Here is a 23,822-nt window from a genome sequence, read left to right on the forward strand (position 1 = left end):
CATAAGCCAGTCACAGTCCCCGAACGGGTATTCTCCTCCATCGCTTCAAGTTCTTCTGTATCTCAAGATCTATTATTCGTTTCGTGTCCTTCTTGTATCAGACGGTAATGTACGTTTGCACACTGCGTCGACACACATATATTGCTTTTCAAAGCGGCGTTTACATATATTACAAGTGTATATATACCTTGTCCTCCATCGGCCCCACCTCTTGCTACATCCAGGTCAACGTCAGCTTCAGAACTCTCGCGTTGTTTGTTCAACAGTCATTCACTACTAATAATATATTACGTTGAATATACACGTCCAAATCGTGCTGGCAATATTAGCAGGTTAAATATATATATATATATGTGTGTGTGTGTGTGTTACTCACTGGAAGTGTGGGAAAGTGAGGCACAGACAGAGGCGACGATCAGGATCTGGTATTAAACACTTGATAGTCAAGCTGAAGGTAAGATTTACAAAAGTACAAATTAATTTAACATAAATGGCACGTACATTTAAAATAGGGTTTCTGGATCAGTATAGTAACAGTTTGTTCAGCATCAGCGTCTTCAGCAAACTCATACAAAGTAGTCTCAGCATAAACAATCTAATATTAAAAAGATAATTTAATATCATTTAATATATATATCTTGCTTATTAAATGTTGCCGTAAAAGGCGACTATGCTTGTTAGAGGTTGGTTGGTAGAATGGTTCCTTTGTTGTTTAACACCGCTCTCAGCAATATTCCAGCTATATGACAGCGGTCTGTAAATAATCGAGTCTGGACCAGACAATCCAGTGATTGACATCATGAGCATTGATCCACGCAATTGGGATCGATGACATGCATCAACCAAGTCAGCGAGCCTGACCACTCGATCCCGTTAGTCGCCTTTTACGACAAACATAGTCGCCTTTTACGGCAAGCATGGGTTGCTGAATACCTATTCTTCCCCGGATCTTCACGGTCCCGGATCAGTGTAACTAATGGTCACCGTGTACATAAAGCATGTCGTAAGAGCCGAGGAAAGTGACATCGGCTATAGGTTCTGTGACAGTAATTGGGTGTCACCGAACCCCAATGGCTTGGATCGTTGCTTATGCTTTCTTTCGCTTGAATTGTTTGCCGTGTCAAGACACCGTGGTACGGAATGAGAGATGCTGATTCGCACCTTTCACAAGCATATTCACCAAATTGTTTGCTCAAATATAATCTCTGAGATGTTGAATCGCAGCGTTCGAAAATAACAATTGTGTCCAAAGAATATGAATATGAGATATGAAATTGTGATAGTGGCGCGTTTGTTTAGTGAGTGAATTGGGTTTACCGCCGCTTTTAACAGTATTACAGTTATATCGCGGCGTGTCAGCTTAATGTGGGAGGAAAGTCCGAAGTGATGCAGGTCTCAGACGTTTACCACTTCGGTGAAACCCACGAGCATTGGTATGGTGCTGACAAACCTAGAAACATAATCGGGGCGAACTGGGATTCGATACGTTTCTGGCGTGTCCAAGGGACGCAACTCTGCACAGCGAATCGCGGCGCCTTAGATGACTGGGCCATCCGTGCCCCCGACGCGATTGTATAAATACGAGTGCACGGTTTGATGAAATCACATAAAAAACGTTGGAACGTCATGTCCACACGCTATCTCTTTATATCCAGTTGGAAGGTGTATCGAGTTGCATAAAAGTGATCAGGTATACTAAGCGTAAAGGTATTATCCACCATAACCAATTGCAACTACATGTAATTAGTCAACACGAATCTTAGGCGGATTTATATACTACTCGAAAAAAGTTGAACAACACCCGATTTTTTCATATGACAATAGTTTATCAGTCATAGCTGGAAGATATTGGAACACACAACCTTCCATTTATTGTGTTCTTTAATTACTTTTGAGAAGTATGTTTGCATTCTTCTTGTTTAAGGGGCGGTCGGTTAGCCTAGTGTTAACGTTCGCTCGTCACGCCGAAGACCCGGGTTCGATTCCCGACATGGGCACAATGTGTGAAGCCCATTTCTGGTGTCCCCCGCCGTGAAATTGCTGGAATATTGCTAAAAGCCGCGTAAAACCATACTCGCTCACTCACTCGTCTTGTTTAATGTGCAGTTAAACTTCATGTCAAATATTCATTTAAGTTTCTGATCTGTGTACACATGTTTCAAACTTCGATGTTTGTATCATCTGTGTTCACCATTTGTATTTAGTTTCCAACTTCTCTGCTGTGGAAACCTACATACTATAAAGACGTACATATTATATACCTAAATGTTCGTATTTTTAGCGATAAATTAAATATTTTAATTGCTGACTATGGGTCGTTTAATATAATGTGTTTGACTGAAACATTTCTAAGTGAAGATATTCAAAGCAATGATATACAAATCCCTGTTTTCTATCACCATTTAGAACAGAGGGAAAGAACACGTGGTGGCGGGAATCCAATATTACAGTCGAGGGAAATCGCTTTCTGTTCACGTATTTCGTCATGCACAGGACATTTAGCGAAATTCATGCATATTCATTGTCCAAACTACCCTTTGAGACCGACGGCGACAAGAAATGACACAGCAAACGTGCAGTGTTCATACAGTTTGCACATCGGTTTTTCGATTGATACCTCAATGAACCAAAACATTCCACAGTAAATCGGTATTTCGATTCATACCTCAATGGATCAAAGAAATACACAGTCAATCCTTAATTAAAACATTTAAATAATGGTAAATTTAGAACTTGCCGAGCTTGAGGCGATATGCATGCAGGTGAAATGTAAAACTCGCAATTACTGAATTGATATCTTTTGTCATGCTGATAAAAGCGTCTATTGTTGGAGTGAGTGAGTATGGTTTTACGCCGCTTTTAGCAATATTCCAGCAATATCACGGCGGGGGACACCAGAAATGGGCTTCACACACTGTACCCATGACGGGAATCGAACAAGGGTCTTCGGGTCACTAGCCTACCAGACCGCCCCAGACTGCGCAGGAATAAAGTAATATTAGTCAGAATAGCCAAAAGGGCTCATGAATTAAAAATATATAGTATCATTTTTAGCCCACATGGTACTAAGATCTGGTTGCGACTAGTTAGGAAATATGTCGTTTCCGCCAATTGTATCAAATGACAGTTTGTATGATATGGAAGATATATTGTCGATCAATCAATAGAACGAAACCTCGATTCTGATCTGCCATTTATTGAACAGTGAAAAATAGATGATCTATTAATATCTGTGAATTGAAATCGAGAAGAACTTTGTGATATTCTTCTTTCCGTAGATACGACTAAGGCAACAGGGCCAGATGGGATAAGTTACTTAAATTAACAGCGACTCGTCTATCTCCAATTCCTGACTGAGATATTTAACTTGTCCCTTAAAAATAAAACTTTTCCGTCTGTTTGGAAACAAGTATATGTAAAATCCATAAAAAGGCGATGTACATGAACGCTCAAACTATAGACCTGTAGCACTTACAGGTTGCTTAGCCAAACGTTTTGAAAAGTGTATATTCAAAGAAGTAATTTATTTATTAACTTCTTCAAGGAAAACGAACTGCTGACTAATTTACAATCAGGATTCATGGCAGGTGACTCTACATCATATTAATACATATATGATAAAAAATATTATTGCTGGCACATAAGGCGAAGGCAACGAAATCAGAGCCATTTTTTGCGATGTAAGCAAACCATTTGCTAGAGTATGACATATAGGTATTATTTATAAAATCAATGCTTACGTCATCCAAGGTATCAACGAAATTATTAGACAAATTAGTCCAATGATAATTTGTGTAAGGAATTTTTTAGACCAACAAGAAAAACACTTGAGATTATGTACAATCATTGTTACTGGAGAATTTACATTTGGACGCATTGAGAACTGCTTGTGTGACAGTTCGTTGTACCAGCCATGCCAAATGTTATAACGAAACAAATTTGTAATGTGTAAAAGAAAGATGACACCGCTTCAAATTGATTACATTTTACAAACTGAAAAACGGTATTTCACCTGAATATCTCAATGATCTTATTCCAAGTCAAGTCTCTGATAACAGCAATTATAACCCTCTAATTAATAACTTAACACGCAATTAAATGTAGAATCCAGATCGAAGGCAAATCATTTCTTCCGGATACGATTAACCTGTGCAACTATCTACTTGGCGAAGCAGCCAACGCTCGCTCATTATAATAATTTAAAATCCTTAATTCATCGTTCATTATCAATAACTAAAGACTTAAAATATGAATCTAGATTATGTCAAATTGTCCACTGCCGCTTCAGGCTCGGCTGCAGCGACCTAAACGCTGGTAATTGTCTGCGTCCTGTATCAGAGGTCCGAGATTGGACTTGTATTTTTTTGAAGATGAAATCCACGTTTTCTTTACCTGTCAAACATACGCCATTATTAGAAACACCAGTATGTATCTGTACACACATGGCAATAGTTGAACACTATTCTGTATGTAACCAGCTGTTGTTAAGTTATTACTTGGAGAGGTATTTACATGAGTCAGCGTCATACCAAAAGACGTTAAAAGATGGTACTTGTTGTTACCCTGTCTGGCGCTCGGCATTAAGAGGCTAAAACAAGGACTGGTCGGCTCGGAGTCAGTATACTATGTCTGAGTGGGGTATTCATGTTAAACTGCGGCATGGTATCTCAGTGTGCTAGTACTATATATCGGCATCAGTCCGGACTAGTACAAGCAGCCACACACACGTGCATGCACGTCGCTGTATAAGTGCAATAATCTTGGACGCGACGTTAATCCCCATTGCACCTCACCTCACATGAGTCAACCCATCTAGATTTCTTTTGAAACAAAAAATTGTTAAAACGATGTGCAACATGAAACTGACTCTCTGCTGGGGCGTTCACAGCAACCGTCCAATCAGCTGATGAATCATTGACAAACAAACCTTATAAATCATCCCTTTAAGTGTCATTGCAACTATGTACTCCCAGCAACAGATCGATTGTCTATTGAAGTTATTTATATGAACACCTTTACAAGTATACACGAATACACTATGTGACATCATGTAGGACAATAATGTGGATTCTCCTTTAAAATGAAATAGGGTTCTGCCCATCAAAGCACATACCACTATCACGATTGATGTTAAAAAATGTTTTCACACACGTCTTGTACATTCAAGTGTTTGATCTCCTAATATAAACACTGGTATATTCCAGTGTTTTTCGCATGTGTCGAGATACTTGACGTATAGCTATGCGTAATAGCTGAACTTTTACTTTATGAAGTTGCGATAACGCTCACAGCTACTTAAATGCATACCAATGACTTATTTGTAACAGTGAGTGAGTAAGTTGGGTTTAACGCCGCTTGTTAACAGTATTCCAGTTATATCGCGGCATGTCAGCTTAATGTGGGAGGAAATTCCGAAGTGATGCAAGTCTCAGACGTTTACCACTTCGGTGAAACCCACGAGCACGGGCATGGTGCTGACAAACCTAGAAACATAATCAGGGCGAACCGGGATTCGAACCCACAGTCATAGGTTTCTGGCGCGCTCATGGGACGCAACTCTGCACAGCGAAATGCTTGCAGTAAGAGGTGACTATGCTTGTGGTAAAGAGACGACTAACGGGGTCGGGTGGTCAAGCTTGCTGACTTGGTGGATGTATGTCATTGTATCCAAATTGCATGGGTCGATGCTCATGATGTCAATCACTTGATTGTCTTGTCCTAGCTCGATTATTTACAGACCACTGTCATATAGCTGGAATATTGCTAAGTGTGGCGTTAAACAAACAAACAAACTAAAATATGCCAAATCTCTATGTATGTTTCTATTCCGTGTCTTCGTAGGTGTCTTTAACAATGCCACGGTTGGTGTTGCTGCAGCTGACAATGTTGCCACAGTTGATGTTGCTGCAGCTGGCACTACCGCTGGCTACATGTCAAGTTTCACCAGCGGTGTCCAGTGCTGTTCAGAACAGACCAGACGGGTTGCCCGATTTCACTGAGGCTCAGCAGAAGATGATATTATCTCGGGCCGAAATGCGACTTCGGGAAGAGCTCAGAGAGGAGGACAACTTCAGATCATTCGGTACACTTAAAAAGTTGGAACGGACTTTAGTTGGACTGAGGCTTCGGTTCTAAAACTGAAAGACATGTTATATATGATAACACAACGCTGTTGTGGAAAAAAATATTATTTATTTTGAGTATTGGGCAATACAGTTGATACATTTGCATAGGGTAGGTCTATTTAAAAATAGTTTCTTGTTTAACGCCGCACTCAGTATTATTCCAGCCATATGACGGAGGTCTGTAAATAATCCAGTCTGGACCAGATCATCCAGTGATTGACACCAAGAGCATCGAACTACGCAATTGGAATATGATGTTATGCATCGACCAAATCGGCGAGCCTGACTACCCAATCCTGTTCGTCGCTCCTTACGGCAAGCATGGGTTGCTGAAGACCTATTCTTACCTGGGTCTTTATTTAAAAAGTAGATCGAAGGAAATGAAAGCAATTTCTGGCACAAATGTAAACATGTGGAAATAGTATCAAAACTGCCAACAACATTGGCAGATGCACATACTCAAAAAATAGATCACATTCTTTTTACACTTAGCGTTTGGTTATAATAATGTAAATGAAAATACTAAGGGCTCCATATGGCAAAAAAAGTCATACTAGATAAGGTCTTTTTGTCACAACAACAGATGCACATACTCAAAATATTATCACGTAGTTGGAGAACATTTCAATACCGGGACTAATCAATAACAGAGATTCCTCGTGTCTTGTTTTACGTTTTTTGGTCAGTTTTTGTGTGTATTTCTTTCTTTCAAAGAATAGTTATTGTGATCATGATGAGTTGAGTTACTTGGTTTTTTTCTATATACTGTTTTTTATCCAGTGTCAGTAACTGTTGTGGAATGTGGTTTTACTTGTAACAATGTCTGGTTTGACTTAATATGATGATGATTGATTGGTTTGTCGTTTAACGCCGCACTCAGCAATATCCCAGCTATATGACGGCGGTCTGTAAATAATCGAGTCTGGACCAGACAATCCAGTGCCTAATATCATGAGCATCGATCCACGCAATTGGGATCGACGCCTCTTACGACAAGCATAGAAGCCTGATATATATATACTGTTAAGATGTAACATGACAATTCATCTATACTACTAAACAGAAGTAAAACCGCTTGTCCATTCGGATCAATCTGACCAAGACCATTCCGCTGATGACAGTCAAATAATGCATACGAATCGAAATCCGTAAAAGTTGCAATGGAGACATCATTAAAAGTTACCAAAAGTGACGGGGATATCAATATTGCTTTTTGAAATGATTCTATGAAATTTGTTTTCCCTGCTTCAATATTTGGAGCACCTGTGACGGAGCCATAAAACTGATCTGTTATGTAGACAATATCGCTTGAGGCAGTGGCTGCTCGGGACTGATTATGACCTAAATACTCCTCATAGCCCTCGGTGTTAACTTTGTGGCTGTAGAAAGCTGTGCCTTCATCCAACAGATTATCGAGGTCAGTGGAACACGGTACAGACGCAAATAGATTTGAGCTATGGGACACAAAATATATGAATGACCAGAGCTACGGCTGTACATTGAATTCCATTAAACGGTTGAAAAATACTACAGCCTTGATGCAAATTCGCTGACACACTACTCCGATTTTGCTTTGACTTTGCTACCAAACGTTTCACATGTGGTTATGTGCGGTCCACTGATGAAAAAACACACACGGGGGACTGGGTTAATTCAAAATACGGAATATAACTATTCCAAATATTTCCAGTGAACATGAGCATCCAAACAATCAAAAGTGTGGTATGTAGAATATGGAATTCAGCCATATTACATTTAAATTGAGATGTCGTCGTTGTTCATGAATAAGCATATTCAGAAAATAATTTTTATTATGCTGTTATTTACGATCTCCGGAGCACAGTTCTTTTGTATACACCGTGAAAATCAGAAAATTAGTCCTTGAGGAAAAAAGGACATCGGATTACACATGAATGGTTTAATAATGTCAGCTAATGACCAGAAACGGTCAGATGCATCAATTAACTACATAAAGACGATTTTGAAGTAACCCTTATTGCTGGAAAAGAATAGCATCATCATTCGACGCACATGATTTGTATGTTTTGTTTCCGTAAATGCGTGGCTTGAAATTTCAAATAAACCAACATGTCGACATACATGCCACAAATTTAACGTTTCCCGTATACTTCCCCGCCTTAAGGGCGGGGAAGAATAACGGTATTTTGTTTTGCTTTTTTTTGCGGTTTGTCTCTGTTCAGCCAGCAGTAAACGGGTACCCGGTAGGTTGAGATGTACGGCCATACGGGCAACTTGGATCACAGGTTGTATACTGCCAAGGAAGATGGAAATTCACACTGGTTGTGGTAATAGTGTCATGCGGGTTAACAATAAACGCACACCTCGTTTGAGGTCTTGGACCGCCTCCGTGGTCTAGTGGAAGAGCGTCTGCCCGGAGAGCGTAAGGTCCGTGGTTCGATCCCCGGCCGCGTCATACCTAAAGACGTTAAAAGATGGTACTTGTTGTTACCCTGTCTGGCGCTCGGCATTAAGGGGCTTAAACAATGACTGGTCGGCTTGGAGTCAGTATACTGTGTCTGAGTGGGGTATTCATGTTAAACTGCGGCATGGTATCTCAGTGCGCTATCACTATAAATGGGCATCAGTCCGGACTAGTACAAGCAGCCACACACACACGTGCATGCACGTCGCTATATAAGTGCAATAATCTTGGACGCGACGTTAAACCCCATTTCACCTCACCTCACCTTTGGGGTCTTGGGTTCTGTAGCATAGCATCTGTTTAATGTTTAGATATATGCATAAAGATTCAGGGTGACCAAACACTCTCCACAAGACTGTATGACAAAAGGGATGACTTCAACTTTCCAAAAGTCAACTTTCCCTTCATGTTGAGCAATATTCCGGCAGCTCCAGCATTTGGTGTTTATATTTCACAACTTTTGAGATGCAATCGAGCAAGCTCTTTCTACCAAGATTCAAAAGAGCGTCATACGACTCTTGCTCAGAAGTTGTTTGATCAAGGTTGCAACATTCGAGGCCCCAGTAAGGCTTTCAAAAAGTGATTCATAAACACATGCTCATGATAGAGTTAGAACCGTACAATCGTAGAATCTTCTTTTAGCAGATATTTCTTATGAATATGGGAAGGGATGTGTCGCTTTTGTCTATAATTTGTAGAACCAATAGAGAAAGTAGAACAAAAATAATGTTTAAAACTGAAGCTTGACTATAAACGAATAGATCACTACGTCTATTTATTCCTGATCCTTTTCAAAAGTTATTTTATGTAGACATGTTTATATCTTAAAACAGAAGCGAATCTCAGAATCGTCCTATTTCTTGGTTTGTTAGCGTCACACCCGTGCTCGTGGGTTTCTCAATGTTGTCAGCGTCTAAGACCTGCAACACTTCGGGATGTCCTCCCACACCCAACTGGTATGCCGTGAAGGCTGAAATATTGTTCAAAGCGGCGTTAAACCCATCTCATTCACAAACAAATTCATGACTATTCCAGACGTGGCAGTTTCCAAGCCAGGGTCAACCACCGACCAACATAACAAGTTCACATTTACGTCATCGAAGAGCGTTATGCGTGGAAGGGAACATCGACTGCACTTGCTACAAATACAGGAATTGGTAGAGGAGTAAGTTTGAGTTCATACCTGATCATATTATCAGGACCCGTAAAGATCCGGGGTAGAATAGGTCTTCAGCAACCCATGCTTGCCGGAAAAGGCGACTATGCTTGTCGTAAGAGGCGACTAACGGGATCGGGAGGTCAGGCTCGCTGACTTGGTTGATGCATGTCATCGATCCCAATTGCTCGGATCGATGCTCATGATATTAATCACTGGATTGTCTGGTCTAGACTTGATTATTTACAGACCGCCATCATATAGCTGGAATATTGCTGAGTGCGGCGTTAAACAACAAACCAACCAACTGACCAAATCATATTATCAGAAATAATTCCATCTGAAATAATATCGAAGTTTTTCTACCATCTACAAACAGGGAATTATTTCTTTTACAAAGACATGTAAACATCCTCCCGAAATATCAGTAAGATAATATAAGCAAACCTACATATTTTTGTCATTTTTTTCGTGAGGGAAAGGAATAATCTATCCACAATTTCGACAATATTCATCTGCAGTCGTTACGGCTGATAATCTAATTTGCTGATAAGATTGGGAATTATTGGTGGCTTTCATAACCCGGCATGTTTCTTCCAGGGGAAACGTACAAAAGACTGACATCCCGAGGCTGCTAGAAGGAGGTTTGGGTCCAGAGATTACATGCACAAGTAGTCTTCCGTGCAACAGTTCCAGCTCTTTCCGGACAGCTGACGGCAGCTGCAACAACCTCGAGCATCCCACGTGGGGAATGGCCACTACGCCGATGAGACGGTGGCTGGACCAGGAATACGATGACGGTATAGTGTATATTAAGTATAGTGAGACAAAGAGAACACGCCTGAGTATAGCTGCTTGTACTTGTACTAATGCTTGTTTTATAGTGCAAGCCCACTGGGATGCTATGCTGCAGTTTTACCTTAGATATCCCAATCAGAAAAGTGACTCCGAGCTCTTGTATCTTCACCGGCACTGACTGTAATTCATGTAAAACCAAGATTTATCATAGTATGTCGTCTAAAAATTAAATCAAAATGGTTTTACAAACGCTGCGAAAAAACAGAAAAAAACAATTGTAAACAGTGTGGCGCCAATATTCCATGACCTTGCAATGGGTATTATAAATTAGGATAGCTTTGGTTTGCATCGAATGTCTCATTGTTGTTTGTGGGTAACGCAGATAGTGAAATAAAACGTCGCATTTTCAACTTCCAAGAGTGCAGTTCTGTTACATCTGGGATGATTTCATGTCCACATTGACTGTTAATTGTCATATATCGCACATTCACGGGCTAAACCACTGGTTGCGTTCATGCGTGTGTTTTTGGTTGCCCATCCATCGCCTTTAAATCTTGCGCTTTTCATTTGTTATCAGTCCTTTTCCAGTTTCATAAAAGCACCCAATCAGTGCGACATAGGCATAAACAACATGTTCTTTAACTGTTAATCACACTGTCAACAAACTCAGACCTACTGGGGGGCACTGGTGGCCCAGTCGTCTAAGGCGCCGCGATTCGCTGTGCAGAGTTGCGTCCCTTGGGCACGCCAGAAACCTATGATTGTGGGTTCGCATCCGGTACGCCCCGATTATGTTTCTAGGTTTGTCAGCACCATACCCGTGCTCGTGGGTTTAACCGAAGTGGTAAACGTCTGAGACCTGCATCACTTCGGGCTTTCCTCCCACATTAAGCTGACACGCCGTGATATAACTGAAATAATGTTTAAAGCGGCATTAAACACAACTGACTCACTCACTCAGACCTACTGACGCTTGTTGGCACATGTTCATGTTTGACGCCCTACATTCCTAGGGACCTTCAATAATGACACTGAGTATATTAAAGCAAGTAGGCTGTCTGTTTTCATTCATAACATAACTTTTTGTTGGAAAGAACGTTGGGATGTATTGATATATTTGGGTACTGTTTTGTCCCGTGTTTAACGTTGTTCATTTCTTGAAACAATAATGTATATGACGCGGCCTCTAAATAGCCAAGTCTGGAGCAAACAATTCTTTTGGGTGCATCAGGGTTGTGTAAACTGTGGTATACAACAGTCAGTGAAGTGTCTGTTCCAGTTGCAAGTACACTTGTTGCAAGGAAAATCGTGTTATTCTGTTGTCAGTTTTTGTGGAACTGAATCCCACTCTTGCATACCTCAGGAATATCGTCTCCAAGAAAAGAAGCAACTGCAGGAGGGGTCTTGCCCAGTGCCCGCCTGGTCAGCACGACTGTCCACACCCCGTCAACAGACGCTGACCGCCACGCCTCCTACACCCACATGTTGATGCAGTGGGGTCAGTTCCTGGATCACGACATCACCAGCACACCAACACAGCAACTCGAAGTGTCGGTGGACGATGGTACGAGTCTGTTGTAGTATAGGAAGAGAGGATACGTGTAGGATGACATGGTAGCACAGGGAGCGGGAATATGGTAGGATTATATTCTGGCGTAGGGTGAGAGGATACTTGTAGGATGATATGCTGGCACAGGGAGAGGGAATATGGTAGGATAATGGTACTCCATGGTAGCAAAGAAAGATAGAGATAGAGAGAGAGAGAGAGAGAGAGAGAGAGAGAGAGAGAGAGAAGGATGCTATCTATACTGGCGTATATAGAGAGAGAATGAGTGAGTGAACGTGTGAGTTTGATTTTACGCCGCTTTTAGCAAATTCCAGCAATATCACGGCGGGGGACACCAGAAATGAGCTTCACACATTGTACCCATGTCGGGAATCGAACCCGGGTGTTCGGCGTGACGAGCGAACGCTTTAACCACTAGGCTACCCGACCGCCTCTGAGAGAGAATGAAAGAGGGGTAGTAGGATTCTATGTATACTGGCGTATGTAGAGAGAGAATGAAAGAGGGGGAGTAGGATTCTATATATACTGGCGGAGACAGAGAGAGAGGCAGAAAGAGTGAGAGAGGGATTATATACTGGCTTAGAGTGAGAGGATAATGGTACTCCATGGAAGCTGAGAGAGAGAAAAGAGTGAAAGAGAGAGAAAGAGAGTAGGATGCTACCTATACTGGCGTAGAGAGAACAAGAGGGAGAGAGAGACAGAGAGAAAGGAAGACACAGAGAGAGTAGGATTCTATCTATACTGGCGTAGAGAGAGCAAGAGAGAGAGAGAGCGAGGGGGGAAGAGAGAGAGAGTAGGATTATATCTATACTGGCGTAGAGAGAGAGGACAATGGTAAGAATTCATGGTAGCATAGGGTGTTAGGATAATGGTAGTATTCTTTGCTAACATAGTGAGAGAGGATATAGTGGGATGCTATGCTAGCATGGGGATAAGGGGTAATGGTTTGATCCAGTGCTAACATATGCAGAGAGTGGTTTCCAGTTGAACTAAGTACATGTACTTGACACAACGTATCCAAACTAAATTTGTAACCACGTGGTTCAAGTGCGTGCACGATATAGACAGAACTACCAAATCTTAAAGAATGACATTTTCTATTATAGTACAAAACAGTATTCCCTACAACACGCAGAGAAATGGAACCAAATAGTTGTAGGATGCCGCTCACAGCTAAATTGCTTTTGTTTCTGTAAACAAGGAAGTAACCAAATTCGCAGAATTATGACGTCATAAACATTACCAAGTCTAGTCTTTGATCGCCTTGCCTAAGAGGCGACTATGCTTGTCGTAAGAGGCGACTAACGGGATCGGGTGGTCAGGCTCGCTGACTTGGTTGATGCATGTTATCGATCCCAATTGCGTGGATCGATGCTCATGATATCAATCACTGGATTGTCTGGTCCATACTCGATTAATTACAGACCGACGTCATATAGCTGGAATATTTCTGAGTGCGGCGTAAAACAACAAACCAACCAACTTTGATCGCGATCCTGTGCACAAGTACAGTGTACCCTGGGATCCCGATTTTCGTACCTTGCGGACCCAAATCCTCACACGCACACACACGCCCACGCAAACACACATACCGAGCTAAATCTTTGCTGTTTAAATGGGAATGTTTTAATACTTAAAATGCTTAATGGTTAAAAGAAAAGTGAAAAACAAAATTGCACAAATGAAACATATTATAAATATCTCCACCCGGCATCTTTTAGACCATTATTAATTAATTTTGCATGGACACAATCATGTTTCCAGGTGCCCTACATAGCCACAATCTTTCCTTCACGAATGCGTTACAAAACATTGACAGTTTTGCTCTATTTTGCAGGGCTAACTACAAGTGCAGCGACTCCCGATTGCTGCGCGTCCTCACAGACAAGGTACGTCAAGGAAACATGACCCTATGCCTGCCTTGTCATAGAGCTAAGACACAGTTGAGTTTTTGTCATAGATTTTGTCGTCTAGTCGTCTGTCAGTATAGATATTCACGTACGACTAACATCTATGTTCGGACTCCTTGACGGAGAATCAAATCTAAACCATGTTTACTCTGTACGGTAGATCATTGTCAGATGTCCTCACCGTAAGGGTTAATAGGGAGGTCAGAGCTTGCGTTTGTACACGTGTCGGTCGTATCCCTAATTGTACACGCGTCTGAACAGTAAGTACAGTGTACACCCTGGCCCTGTCAGGGCTGTAGTGAGTGAGTTGGGTTAACGTTTAACGCCGCTTTGAACAGTATTCCTGTTATATCAGGGCGTGTCTGCCTAGTGTGAGAGGAAAGCCCGAAGTGATGCAGGTCTGAGACGTTTACAGCTTTTTTTAACCTTTGAGCACGGCTTTGGCGCTGACAAACCTAGAAACATAATGGGGGCGAACCGGGATTCGAACCAACAATCATAGGTTTCTGGCGTGCCCAGGAGAAGCAACTCTGCACAGCGCCTTAGACGACTGGGCCACCCAGGCACTCGACACAGGAGAAAACTCAATGACAATCGTACATTGCCGCAACGACGAGTTCGTGATGCATGTTCATACAATCTTGTGTACAGCTAATATTTTATCACAGCAAATGTTGACATTTGTTGAACTGATGTTTCAAATAAGTTCAAGATCAGTGTTTTCTATTTACAGACCTCAGTGCTTTTCAATTGAAATCCCGGAGAATGACCGACACTTCAGTGATAGCTGTATGAATTTCGTGCGCTCTGTCCAAGTCGAAAACTCCAAGTGTCAAGCAGGTATTATCTTCCCTTAGACACAGAATTTCGTACGTATTCAGTGTATCTATGTAAACGCAATGCTACAAAATCAATATCGAGTCTGCATGTTTACATAAAACGTTAGATTGTTCCAAAGTGTTTATGTAAAGCTGTGAATATTAAATATGGCAAGCCACGTAACTTCTGTGCATACTGTTTGCATGTTCGTCTTTTCAGCTCCTGTGGAACAGCTGAACCAGCTCACAGCCTACATAGACGCCTCACAGGTGTACGGGTCGTCACAGGAGGAACAGAACAAGCTACGGACTTTTGTTGACGGTAGGGGAGACCTCGGGATTGCCGGGCCGACGCCCAACACAAATAAATGAATGAATGAATACAAAAGTAGGCCCTTTGATTGATACAGTTACTCATTGCTGAAGACGGACGAACACTTATCTGTTGTAATGTCTATTCAGCGAGTGCGTGAGTGCGTGAGTGGGTATGATTTAACGCCGCTTTTAGCAATATTCCAGCAATATCACGGCGGGGGACACCAGAAATGGGCTTCACACATTGTACCCATGTCGGGAATCGAACCCGGGTCTTCGGCGTGACGAGCGAACGCTTTAACCACTAGGCTAACCGACCGTCCCAATGTATGTGCTGTCAATAAGCAGTGGTAACCGTTTTTGTCTTGTATAACAAGCACACTATACACGGAATAAAAGGTATATAAATACCAGCTTTAGGATAGTGAGTGGATGGGTTTAATTTACGCCGCTTTGAGCAATATTTCAGTTATAGCACAGCGTGTCATCATAATGTGTGAGGAAAGCCCGAATCGATGCAGTTCATAGGCGATGAGCGAGGTGATAGTGCTGGCAAAATAAGAAACTTAATCAGGGCGAATTTGGGATTCGAAGCCATAACACATTCTTTCATTAAGTTAAAAATAAATAGTTTACTCGCTTTCCCTACTGTGGTTCATTTTAAGTAAAATCATTAACTCGAGATATCGTTGAACTGGTGTGACGTTAACGTTCCGGCAGAATTCTTACTGGTGTTCATCTTGTATGCTTACTTCAGGATACTACTTCATCCTTAATACTATCTCAAATAAAGAGTGAGTGAGTTGGGTTTAACGCTGCTTTTAACAGTATTCCAGTTATATTCCAGTATATATATTTGTATACTTGTATATATACAGGTGAATATGGTTACTCTTTTGAGTACATAGAGAGCAGGCTTCTCCCCTCCAGTATAACTATATCCAAATCTACTCTACTGTATAAACACTGGCTACTACCTGTATATACACCTATCCGTACTTAGTAGTCTCCCCCCCCCCCCCCCCCCCCCCCCCCATCCTAGTAACAAACCTCACAATGACGGTTTATGTTTACGGTCGGTTGATTTTCATTCCATCGTTGTTGACAACCCGGATATTTAGGAAGATGTAACATATTTCCAAGTGTCTCATTTGTTTTTTCAGGAAAACTGAAAACAATTAACAGCCATTTGCCTAAAGATGAATCTGATGGAGATGAATGCACAACACCAAACAGCCCGAGCTATTGCTTCTTAGCAGGTAAATAAGTTATAATATATATTCAATAAGGTAAGATAAGGTATTTACTTAATTACTTACTAACCAGGATGGACTGGGTTTTTTCTTTTCAATAATGTTTAAATTTTACTGACTGGTTTTCCGCCTTGAGCATAGCGCATGACGGGCGTTATTAATCGCGGTATTGCATAGCCTCTACTAGCGATGTGACTCGTGAAGGTCCGGGTTAGAATAGGTCTTCAGTAACCCGGGCTTGTCATAAGGAGGTGACCATGCTTGTCATAAGATTCGACCAACGGCATTGGCTGACTTGGTTGATGCGTGTCATCGTATTCCAATTGCATTGATCAATGTTTATGATGTCACTCGATTATATTCAGACCGCCGTCATATAGCTGGAATATTGCTGAGTGGGGCGTTAAGAAACAACCAACCAACCAAACGAAACAAACAAAACCACCCCACCCCAGGAAATTGTATTGTGTGAGCACATTTATCCATTGACAGGGTAATATATAATGGCGGAGGGCTTTGGGCATACTAGTGTGTAGAATCCAGTGTATCATCAATATACTCAATATATTTTATTAACACAGTCAATGTATTTCAGTGGCATTTACCACTCTAATACCTGACCCTGATAAAATATCGTGTCGTTATCGAACCCGGTTTAAAACACCCTGGTGCCTCACTTGCAGGTGACCATCGAGTGAATGAGAACCCCACTCTACAGAGCATGCACACCATCTTCATGAGAGAACACAACCGCATAGCAGGGACGCTGAAGCAACTAAACTGTCACTGGGGGGATGAGAGAATCTTCCAGGAAGCCAGGAGGATCGTTGGCGCCATGATGCAGGTGACAAATATCACGATTAATGCTATAAACCACGATTCATGATGAATTCTGTGCTCACTAAAGTTTACAAAGACACCGAGGTTGTTCAGAAATCAGAGATAAGATCGAAGTGAATTTGGTTAAAAGCCGCTTCACACAGTATTTCACGGTATGTTGTAGCATTAGTCTGATTGCCGCACTTTCCAAATCGGGATCGTTGATGCAGAGTGAAAATCTCACTCCAAATCATTAGTCAACATGTTTCTTTGAAACATACTACTGTTTGTTTGTTTGTTATTTAACGCCGCACTCAGCAGTATTCCAGCCATGACAGATCTTTATGATTAATAGGCATACACATGTATAGGCATAAATAGGCATATACATGTATATATTTCATTTACTCAGCAAGTGTTATTCTATTTTTATTGAGGGGATACCCACACATTGTTATGGACAATGCGAATAGAGGAACGTAACATGCTTTTCATTTACGAAGCGAGATTCAATCTGACTGTGGGTGTTGGTTGGCTCAGAGTTTTTCGTAGGGCCGGAGAACAGATGCATTGTTGAATCAAGGCAGTGGATATTTAATATGGGTTTTCACATCGTGCACAGGAACCTGACCTGGCGCATGATGTCATTCCTTTTCTTGCACATGACTTTTCAGGATATTGACGTTTTCATATTTGTCGAGCGTTGTTAAACTTTTCTTCAAAGAACGATGTCAAAATATTCTCCTGACCAGTATGTTCATCTGATCTTAACAACGCTATAAAATACCCTTAATTAGATAACCAGGCTCCACTGAGGTGCACTTGGGGTTAAGTATAAAACTACCTATTTTATTATTGTTTGCCATGGCTGCACAATTACTGCTAAAATGTGTATTAGAAGCAGTATATTTCCAGAAGTTAGGGTCCGATCTCCAATCAGACTGCAGCACACACGTTTGTTTTCAAGAAACATTTTCAGAATTTGTAATGCTCTTAACTAACGCAGCTACAAAATCGTACACTTTTAAAGCCCAACTAGATGTTTCCTTGTGTCTTAGAACATGAAATTCTTTTTCGAAAAAAGCTTCCATCAACATTTTTGTCAGAGAAACATGAACCCTGGTTTTCACATGGTCGTTTTTAGGTAATCACATACGACGAGTATCTGCCTATAATTCTCGGCAAGGAGGAAATGAATAAATATGGTTTGACACTGGGATCAGGCTTTGCTTACTCCAACGTCTACAACACAACAACAGACGCCAGCATCAGGTCCGCCTTCGCTACGGCGGCTTTCAGAATGGGACACTCCATGATTCGAAGCTTCATCAATAGCTTCAGTCCTTCCTACACCAACCTCGGTAAGGATAAATTAAGTGAGAGTTTCGGCAACACGACCCTTATTCTTAATGTCACCAACAGAAAGGTGGATCATTATATCAGGGGACTTGCTATGGACGACATGCAGGATTCGGACTACAAGCTATCGCAGGAGATCACCGACAACCTGTTTGCTGACAGTAATGGGAATAGCATGGACTTGGCTGCTCTCAACATCCAGAGAGGAAGAGACCACGGACTTCCGTCTTACACCAAGTGGAGGAAGTACTGTAACATTCCAGAGGCTACACCATTCTCAGGACTAGCCTACACAACCCACACGGCAAAGGCTGCTGGTCACCTGAAAGACGTGTACAGGTGAGTACGGGTATATGGAGTGTGAGTGGGTTGGGGAGAAGGTAAGTGAGCTGGATTAAACGCATCTTTGAGCATGAGCCCAACATGAATTTGATCAAGCCGTTTAAGCTTTATGTGGGATGAAATTCGGACGAAGGTCATTGACGTTAACCACTTTGATTAAACCCGGTAGCACTGGATATGGGCTTACAGACTTCTTGAGGCGCCTTTGACCACCTGTGTATCCAACACAACATAGTCAATGACTTACTACGCAATACTCTGCTTGATCTGAATGTTTACTTCTGGTGACCAGGATTAGAACACGTCCCCAACACTCTTGCTTGCTATGGCTGCCGTACGAAGGCTAAATTTCTGACTGGGTGTCATCGTACCCTGACGGCATGGGAAGTCACAATATCCACCATCACCATCCCCTGGAATATTGTTTCAAAGTCAATAGAATGTTATTTTGGAATGGTAATGCTTCTGTGAAACTCCAGCGAGGATATCAGTTGGCCCTCAAAGAGTGGGAAATGCTCGTTGCATCAACTAGCTGGCCATTAATTTTCCATGACTCTCCCCAGACATATTGAAGACATCGACCTATTCCCAGGGGCTCTGTCGGAGAAGCCAGTGCCTGGAGGAATGGTTGGACCGACCTTTACCTGTCTCCTGGCGAAGCAGTTCCAGGCCCTGAAGGAAGGAGACCGATTCTGGTTTGAAGAGGACAACGCAAATGTCAAATTCACGCAATGTAAGTTGTTGCACACACCCAGTGAATGTGTCTTGATCCTGATAGATATGTGTGTATGTTTCCGCGAAATGCCTCATGCTGTACGGAGTGTTTTCTACTCCGGAGCATTGTGACATATTTACATCGACTCACTTAAGAACCCAATTACACTCTCCTCTACAATATGCCACGCTCTGCGCTCAACTCTCCTCTACAATATGCCACCCTCTGCACTCAACTCTCCTCTACAATATGCCACCCTCTGCGCTCAACTCTCCTCTACAATATGCCACCCTCTGCTCTCAACTCTCCTATACAATATGCCACGCTCTGCGCTCAACTCTCCTCTACAATATGCCACCCTCTGCACCCAACACTCCTCTACAATATGTCACCCTCTGCTCTCAACTCTCCTCTACAATATGCCACCCTCTGCTCTCAACTCTCCTCTACAATATACCACCCTCTGCTCTCAACTCTCCTCTACAGTATGCCACCATCTGCACTCAACTCTCCTCTACAATATGCCACCCTCTGCACTCAACTCTCCTCTACAATATGCCACCCTCTGCACTCAACTCTCCTATACAATATGCCACGCTCTGCGCTCAACTTTCCTCTACAATATACCACCCTCTGCACTCAACTCTCCTATACAATATGCCACGCTCTGCGCTCAACTCTCCTCTACAATATGCCACCCTCTGCACCCATTACTCCTCTACAATATGTCACCCTCTGCTCTCAACTCTCCTCTACAATATGCCACCCTCTGCTCTCAACTCTCCTCTAAAGTATGCCACCCTCTGCACTCAACTCTCCTCTACAATATGCCACCCTCTGCACTCAACTCTCCTATACAATATGCCACGCTCTGCGCTCAACTCTCCTCTACAATATGCCACCCTCTGCACTCAACTCTCCTATACAATATGCCACGCTCTGCGCTCAACTCTCCTCTACAATATGCCACCCTCTGCACCCAACACTCCTCTACAATATGTCACCCTCTGCTCTCAACTCTCCTCTACAATATGCCACCCTCTGCTCTCAACTCTCCTCTAAAGTATGCCACCATCTGCACTCAACACTTCTCTACAATATGCCACCCTCTGCACCCAACACTCCTCTACAATATGCCACCCTCTGCACTCAACTCTCCTCTACAATATGCCACCCTCTGCACTCAACTCTCCTATACAATATGCCACGCTCTGCGCTGAACTCTCCTCTACAATATGCCACCCTCTGCACCCAACACTCCTCTACAATATGTCACCCTCTGCTCTCAACTCTCCTCTACAATATGCCACCCTCTGCACTCAACTCTCCTATACAATATGCCACGCTCTGCGCTCAACTCTCCTCTACAATATGCCACCCTCTGCACTCAACTCTCCTATACAATATGCCACGCTCTGCGCTCAACTCTCCTCTACAGTATGCCACCCTCTGCACCCAACACTCCTCTACAATATGTCACCCTCTGCTCTCAACTCTCCTCTACAATATGTCACCCTCTGCTCTCAACTCTCCTCTAAAGTATGCCACCATCTGCACTCAACACTTCTCTACAATATGCCACCCTCTGCACTCAACACTCCTCTACAATATGCCACCCTCTGCTCTCAACTCTCCTCTACAGTATGCCACCATCTGCACTCAACACTCCTCTACAATATGCCACCCTCTGCACTCAACTCTCCTCTACAATATACCACCCTCTGCTCTCAACTCTCCTCTACAGTATGCCACCATCTGCACTCAACACTCCTCTACAATATGCCACCCTCTGCACTCAACTCTCCTCTACAATATGCCACCCTCTGCTCTCAACTCTCCTATACAATATGCCACGCTCTGCGCTCAACTCTCCTCTACAATATGCCACCCTCTGCTCTCAATTCTCCTCTACAATATGCCACCCTCTGCGCTCAACTCTCCTCTACAATATGCCACCCTCTGCTCTCAACTCTCCTATACAATATGCCACGCTCTGCGCTCAACTCTCCTCTACAATATGCCACCCTCTGCACTCAACACTCCTCTACAATATGCCACCCTCTGCACTCAACTCTCCTCTACAATATGCCACCCTCTGCTCTCAACTCTCCTATACAATATGCCACGCTCTGCGCTCAACTCTCCTCTACAATATGCAACCCTCTGCACCCAACACTCCTCTACAATATGTCACCCTCTGCGCTCAACTTTCCTCTACAATATGCCACCCTCTGCACTCAACTCTCCTATACAATATGCCACGCTCTGCGCTCAACTCTCCTCTACAATATGCCACCCTCTGCACCCAACACTCCTCTACAATATGTCACCCTCTGCTCTCAACTCTCCTCTACAATATGCCACCCTCTGCTCTCAACTCTCCTCTAAAGTATGCCACCCTCTGCACTCAACTCTCCTCTACAATATGCCACCCTCTGCACTCAACTCTCCTATACAATATGCCACGCTCTGCGCTCAACTCTCCTCTACAATATGCCACCCTCTGCACTCAACTCTCCTATACAATATGCCACCCTCTGCGCTCAACTCTCCTCTACAATATGCCACCCTCTGCACCCAACACTCCTCTACAATATGTCACCCTCCGCTCTCAACTCTTCTCTACAATATGCCACCCTCTGCTCTCAACTCTCCTCTAAAGTATGCCACCATCTGCACTCAACACTTCTCTACAATATGCCACCCTCTGCACCCGACACTCCTCTACAATATGCCACCCTCTGCACTCAACTCTCCTCTACAATATGCCACCCTCTGCACTCAACTCTCCTATACAATATGCCACGCTCTGCGCTCAACTCTCCTCTACAATATGCCACCCTCTGCACCCAACACTCCTCTACAATATGCCACCCTCTGCACTCAACTCTCCTCTACAATATACCACCCTCTGCTCTCAACTCTCCTCTACAGTATGCCACCATCTGCACTCAACACTCCTCTACAATATGCCACCCTCTGCACTCAACTCTCCTCTACAATATGCCACCCTCTGCACTCAACTCTCCTATACAATATGCCACGCTCTGCGCTCAACTCTCCTCTACAATATGCCACCCTCTGCACCCAACACTCCTCTACAATATGCCACCCTCTGCACTCAACTCTCCTCTACAATATGCCACCCTCTGCACTCAACTCTCCTATACAATATGCCACGCTCTGCGCTCAACTCTCCTCTACAATATGCCACCCTCTGCACCCAACACTCCTCTACAATATGTCACCCTCTGCTCTCAACTCTCCTCTACAATATGCCACCCTCTGCACTCAACTCTCCTCTACAATATACCACCCTCTGCTCTCAACTCTCCTCTACAGTATGCCACCATCTGCACTCAACACTCCTCTACAATATGCCACCCTCTGCACTCAACTCTCCTCTACAATATGCCACCCTCTGCACTCAACTCTCCTATACAATATGCCACGCTCTGCGCTCAACTTTCCTCTACAATATGCCACCCTCTGCACCCAACACTCCTCTACAATATGTCATCCTCTGCTCTCAACTCTCCTCTACAATATGCCACCCTCTGCTCTCGACTCTCCTCTACAGTATGCCACCATCTGCACTCAACACTCCTCTACAATATGCCACCCTCTGCACCCAACACTCCTCTACAATATGCCACCCTCTGCACTCAACTCTCCTCTACAATATGCCACCCTCTGCACTCAACTCTCCTATACAATATGCCACGCTCTGCGCTCAACTCTCCTCTACAATATGCCACCCTCTGCACCCAACACTCCTCTACAATATGTCACCCTCTGCTCTCAACTCTCCTCTACAATATACCACCCTCTGCTCTCAACTCTCCTCTACAATATGCCACCCTCTGCTCTCAACTCTCCTATACAATATGCCACGCTCTGCGCTCAACTTTCCTCTACAATATGCCACCCTCTGCACCCAACACTCCTCTACAATATGTCACCCTCTGCACTCAACTCTCCTCTACAATATGCCACCCTCTGCTCTCAACTCTCCTCTACAGTATGCCACCATCTGCACTCAACTCTCCTCTACAATATGCCACCCTCTGCACCCAACACTCCTCTACAATATGCCACCCTCTGCACTCAACTCTCCTATACAATATGCCACGCTCTGCGCTCAACTCTCCTCTACAATATGCCACCCTCTGCACCCAACACTCCTCTACAATATGTCACCC

The 23,822-nt window shown here is 43.1% G+C and overlaps 1 protein-coding gene across 1 annotated transcript in view; it reads left to right on the forward strand.

Annotated features, from left to right (window-relative positions):
* The first annotated feature begins 290 nt into the window (after window positions 1–290).
* The window catches only part of LOC124150957 (myeloperoxidase-like), a 28,322-nt gene continuing 4,790 nt past the window's right edge, over window positions 291–23,822 (forward strand). Inside the window, exons 1-12 of the mRNA XM_048393645.1 lie at window positions 291–454; window positions 5,842–6,082; window positions 9,604–9,733; window positions 10,325–10,524; window positions 11,886–12,086; window positions 13,927–13,978; window positions 14,733–14,839; window positions 15,038–15,139; window positions 16,296–16,391; window positions 17,069–17,229; window positions 18,349–18,902; window positions 19,469–19,638. Of these exons, the coding sequence (XP_048249602.1) occupies window positions 5,854–6,082; window positions 9,604–9,733; window positions 10,325–10,524; window positions 11,886–12,086; window positions 13,927–13,978; window positions 14,733–14,839; window positions 15,038–15,139; window positions 16,296–16,391; window positions 17,069–17,229; window positions 18,349–18,902; window positions 19,469–19,638 (2,002 nt within the window). The 5' untranslated portion in view covers window positions 291–454; window positions 5,842–5,853. The remainder of the gene's footprint in view (window positions 455–5,841; window positions 6,083–9,603; window positions 9,734–10,324; window positions 10,525–11,885; window positions 12,087–13,926; window positions 13,979–14,732; window positions 14,840–15,037; window positions 15,140–16,295; window positions 16,392–17,068; window positions 17,230–18,348; window positions 18,903–19,468; window positions 19,639–23,822) is intronic.

This window comes from Haliotis rufescens, unplaced genomic scaffold, assembly GCF_023055435.1.
Source record: "Haliotis rufescens isolate VD_foot unplaced genomic scaffold, xgHalRufe1.0.p SCAF_12, whole genome shotgun sequence".
In the NCBI taxonomy this organism is placed as follows: domain Eukaryota; kingdom Metazoa; phylum Mollusca; class Gastropoda; order Lepetellida; family Haliotidae; genus Haliotis; species Haliotis rufescens.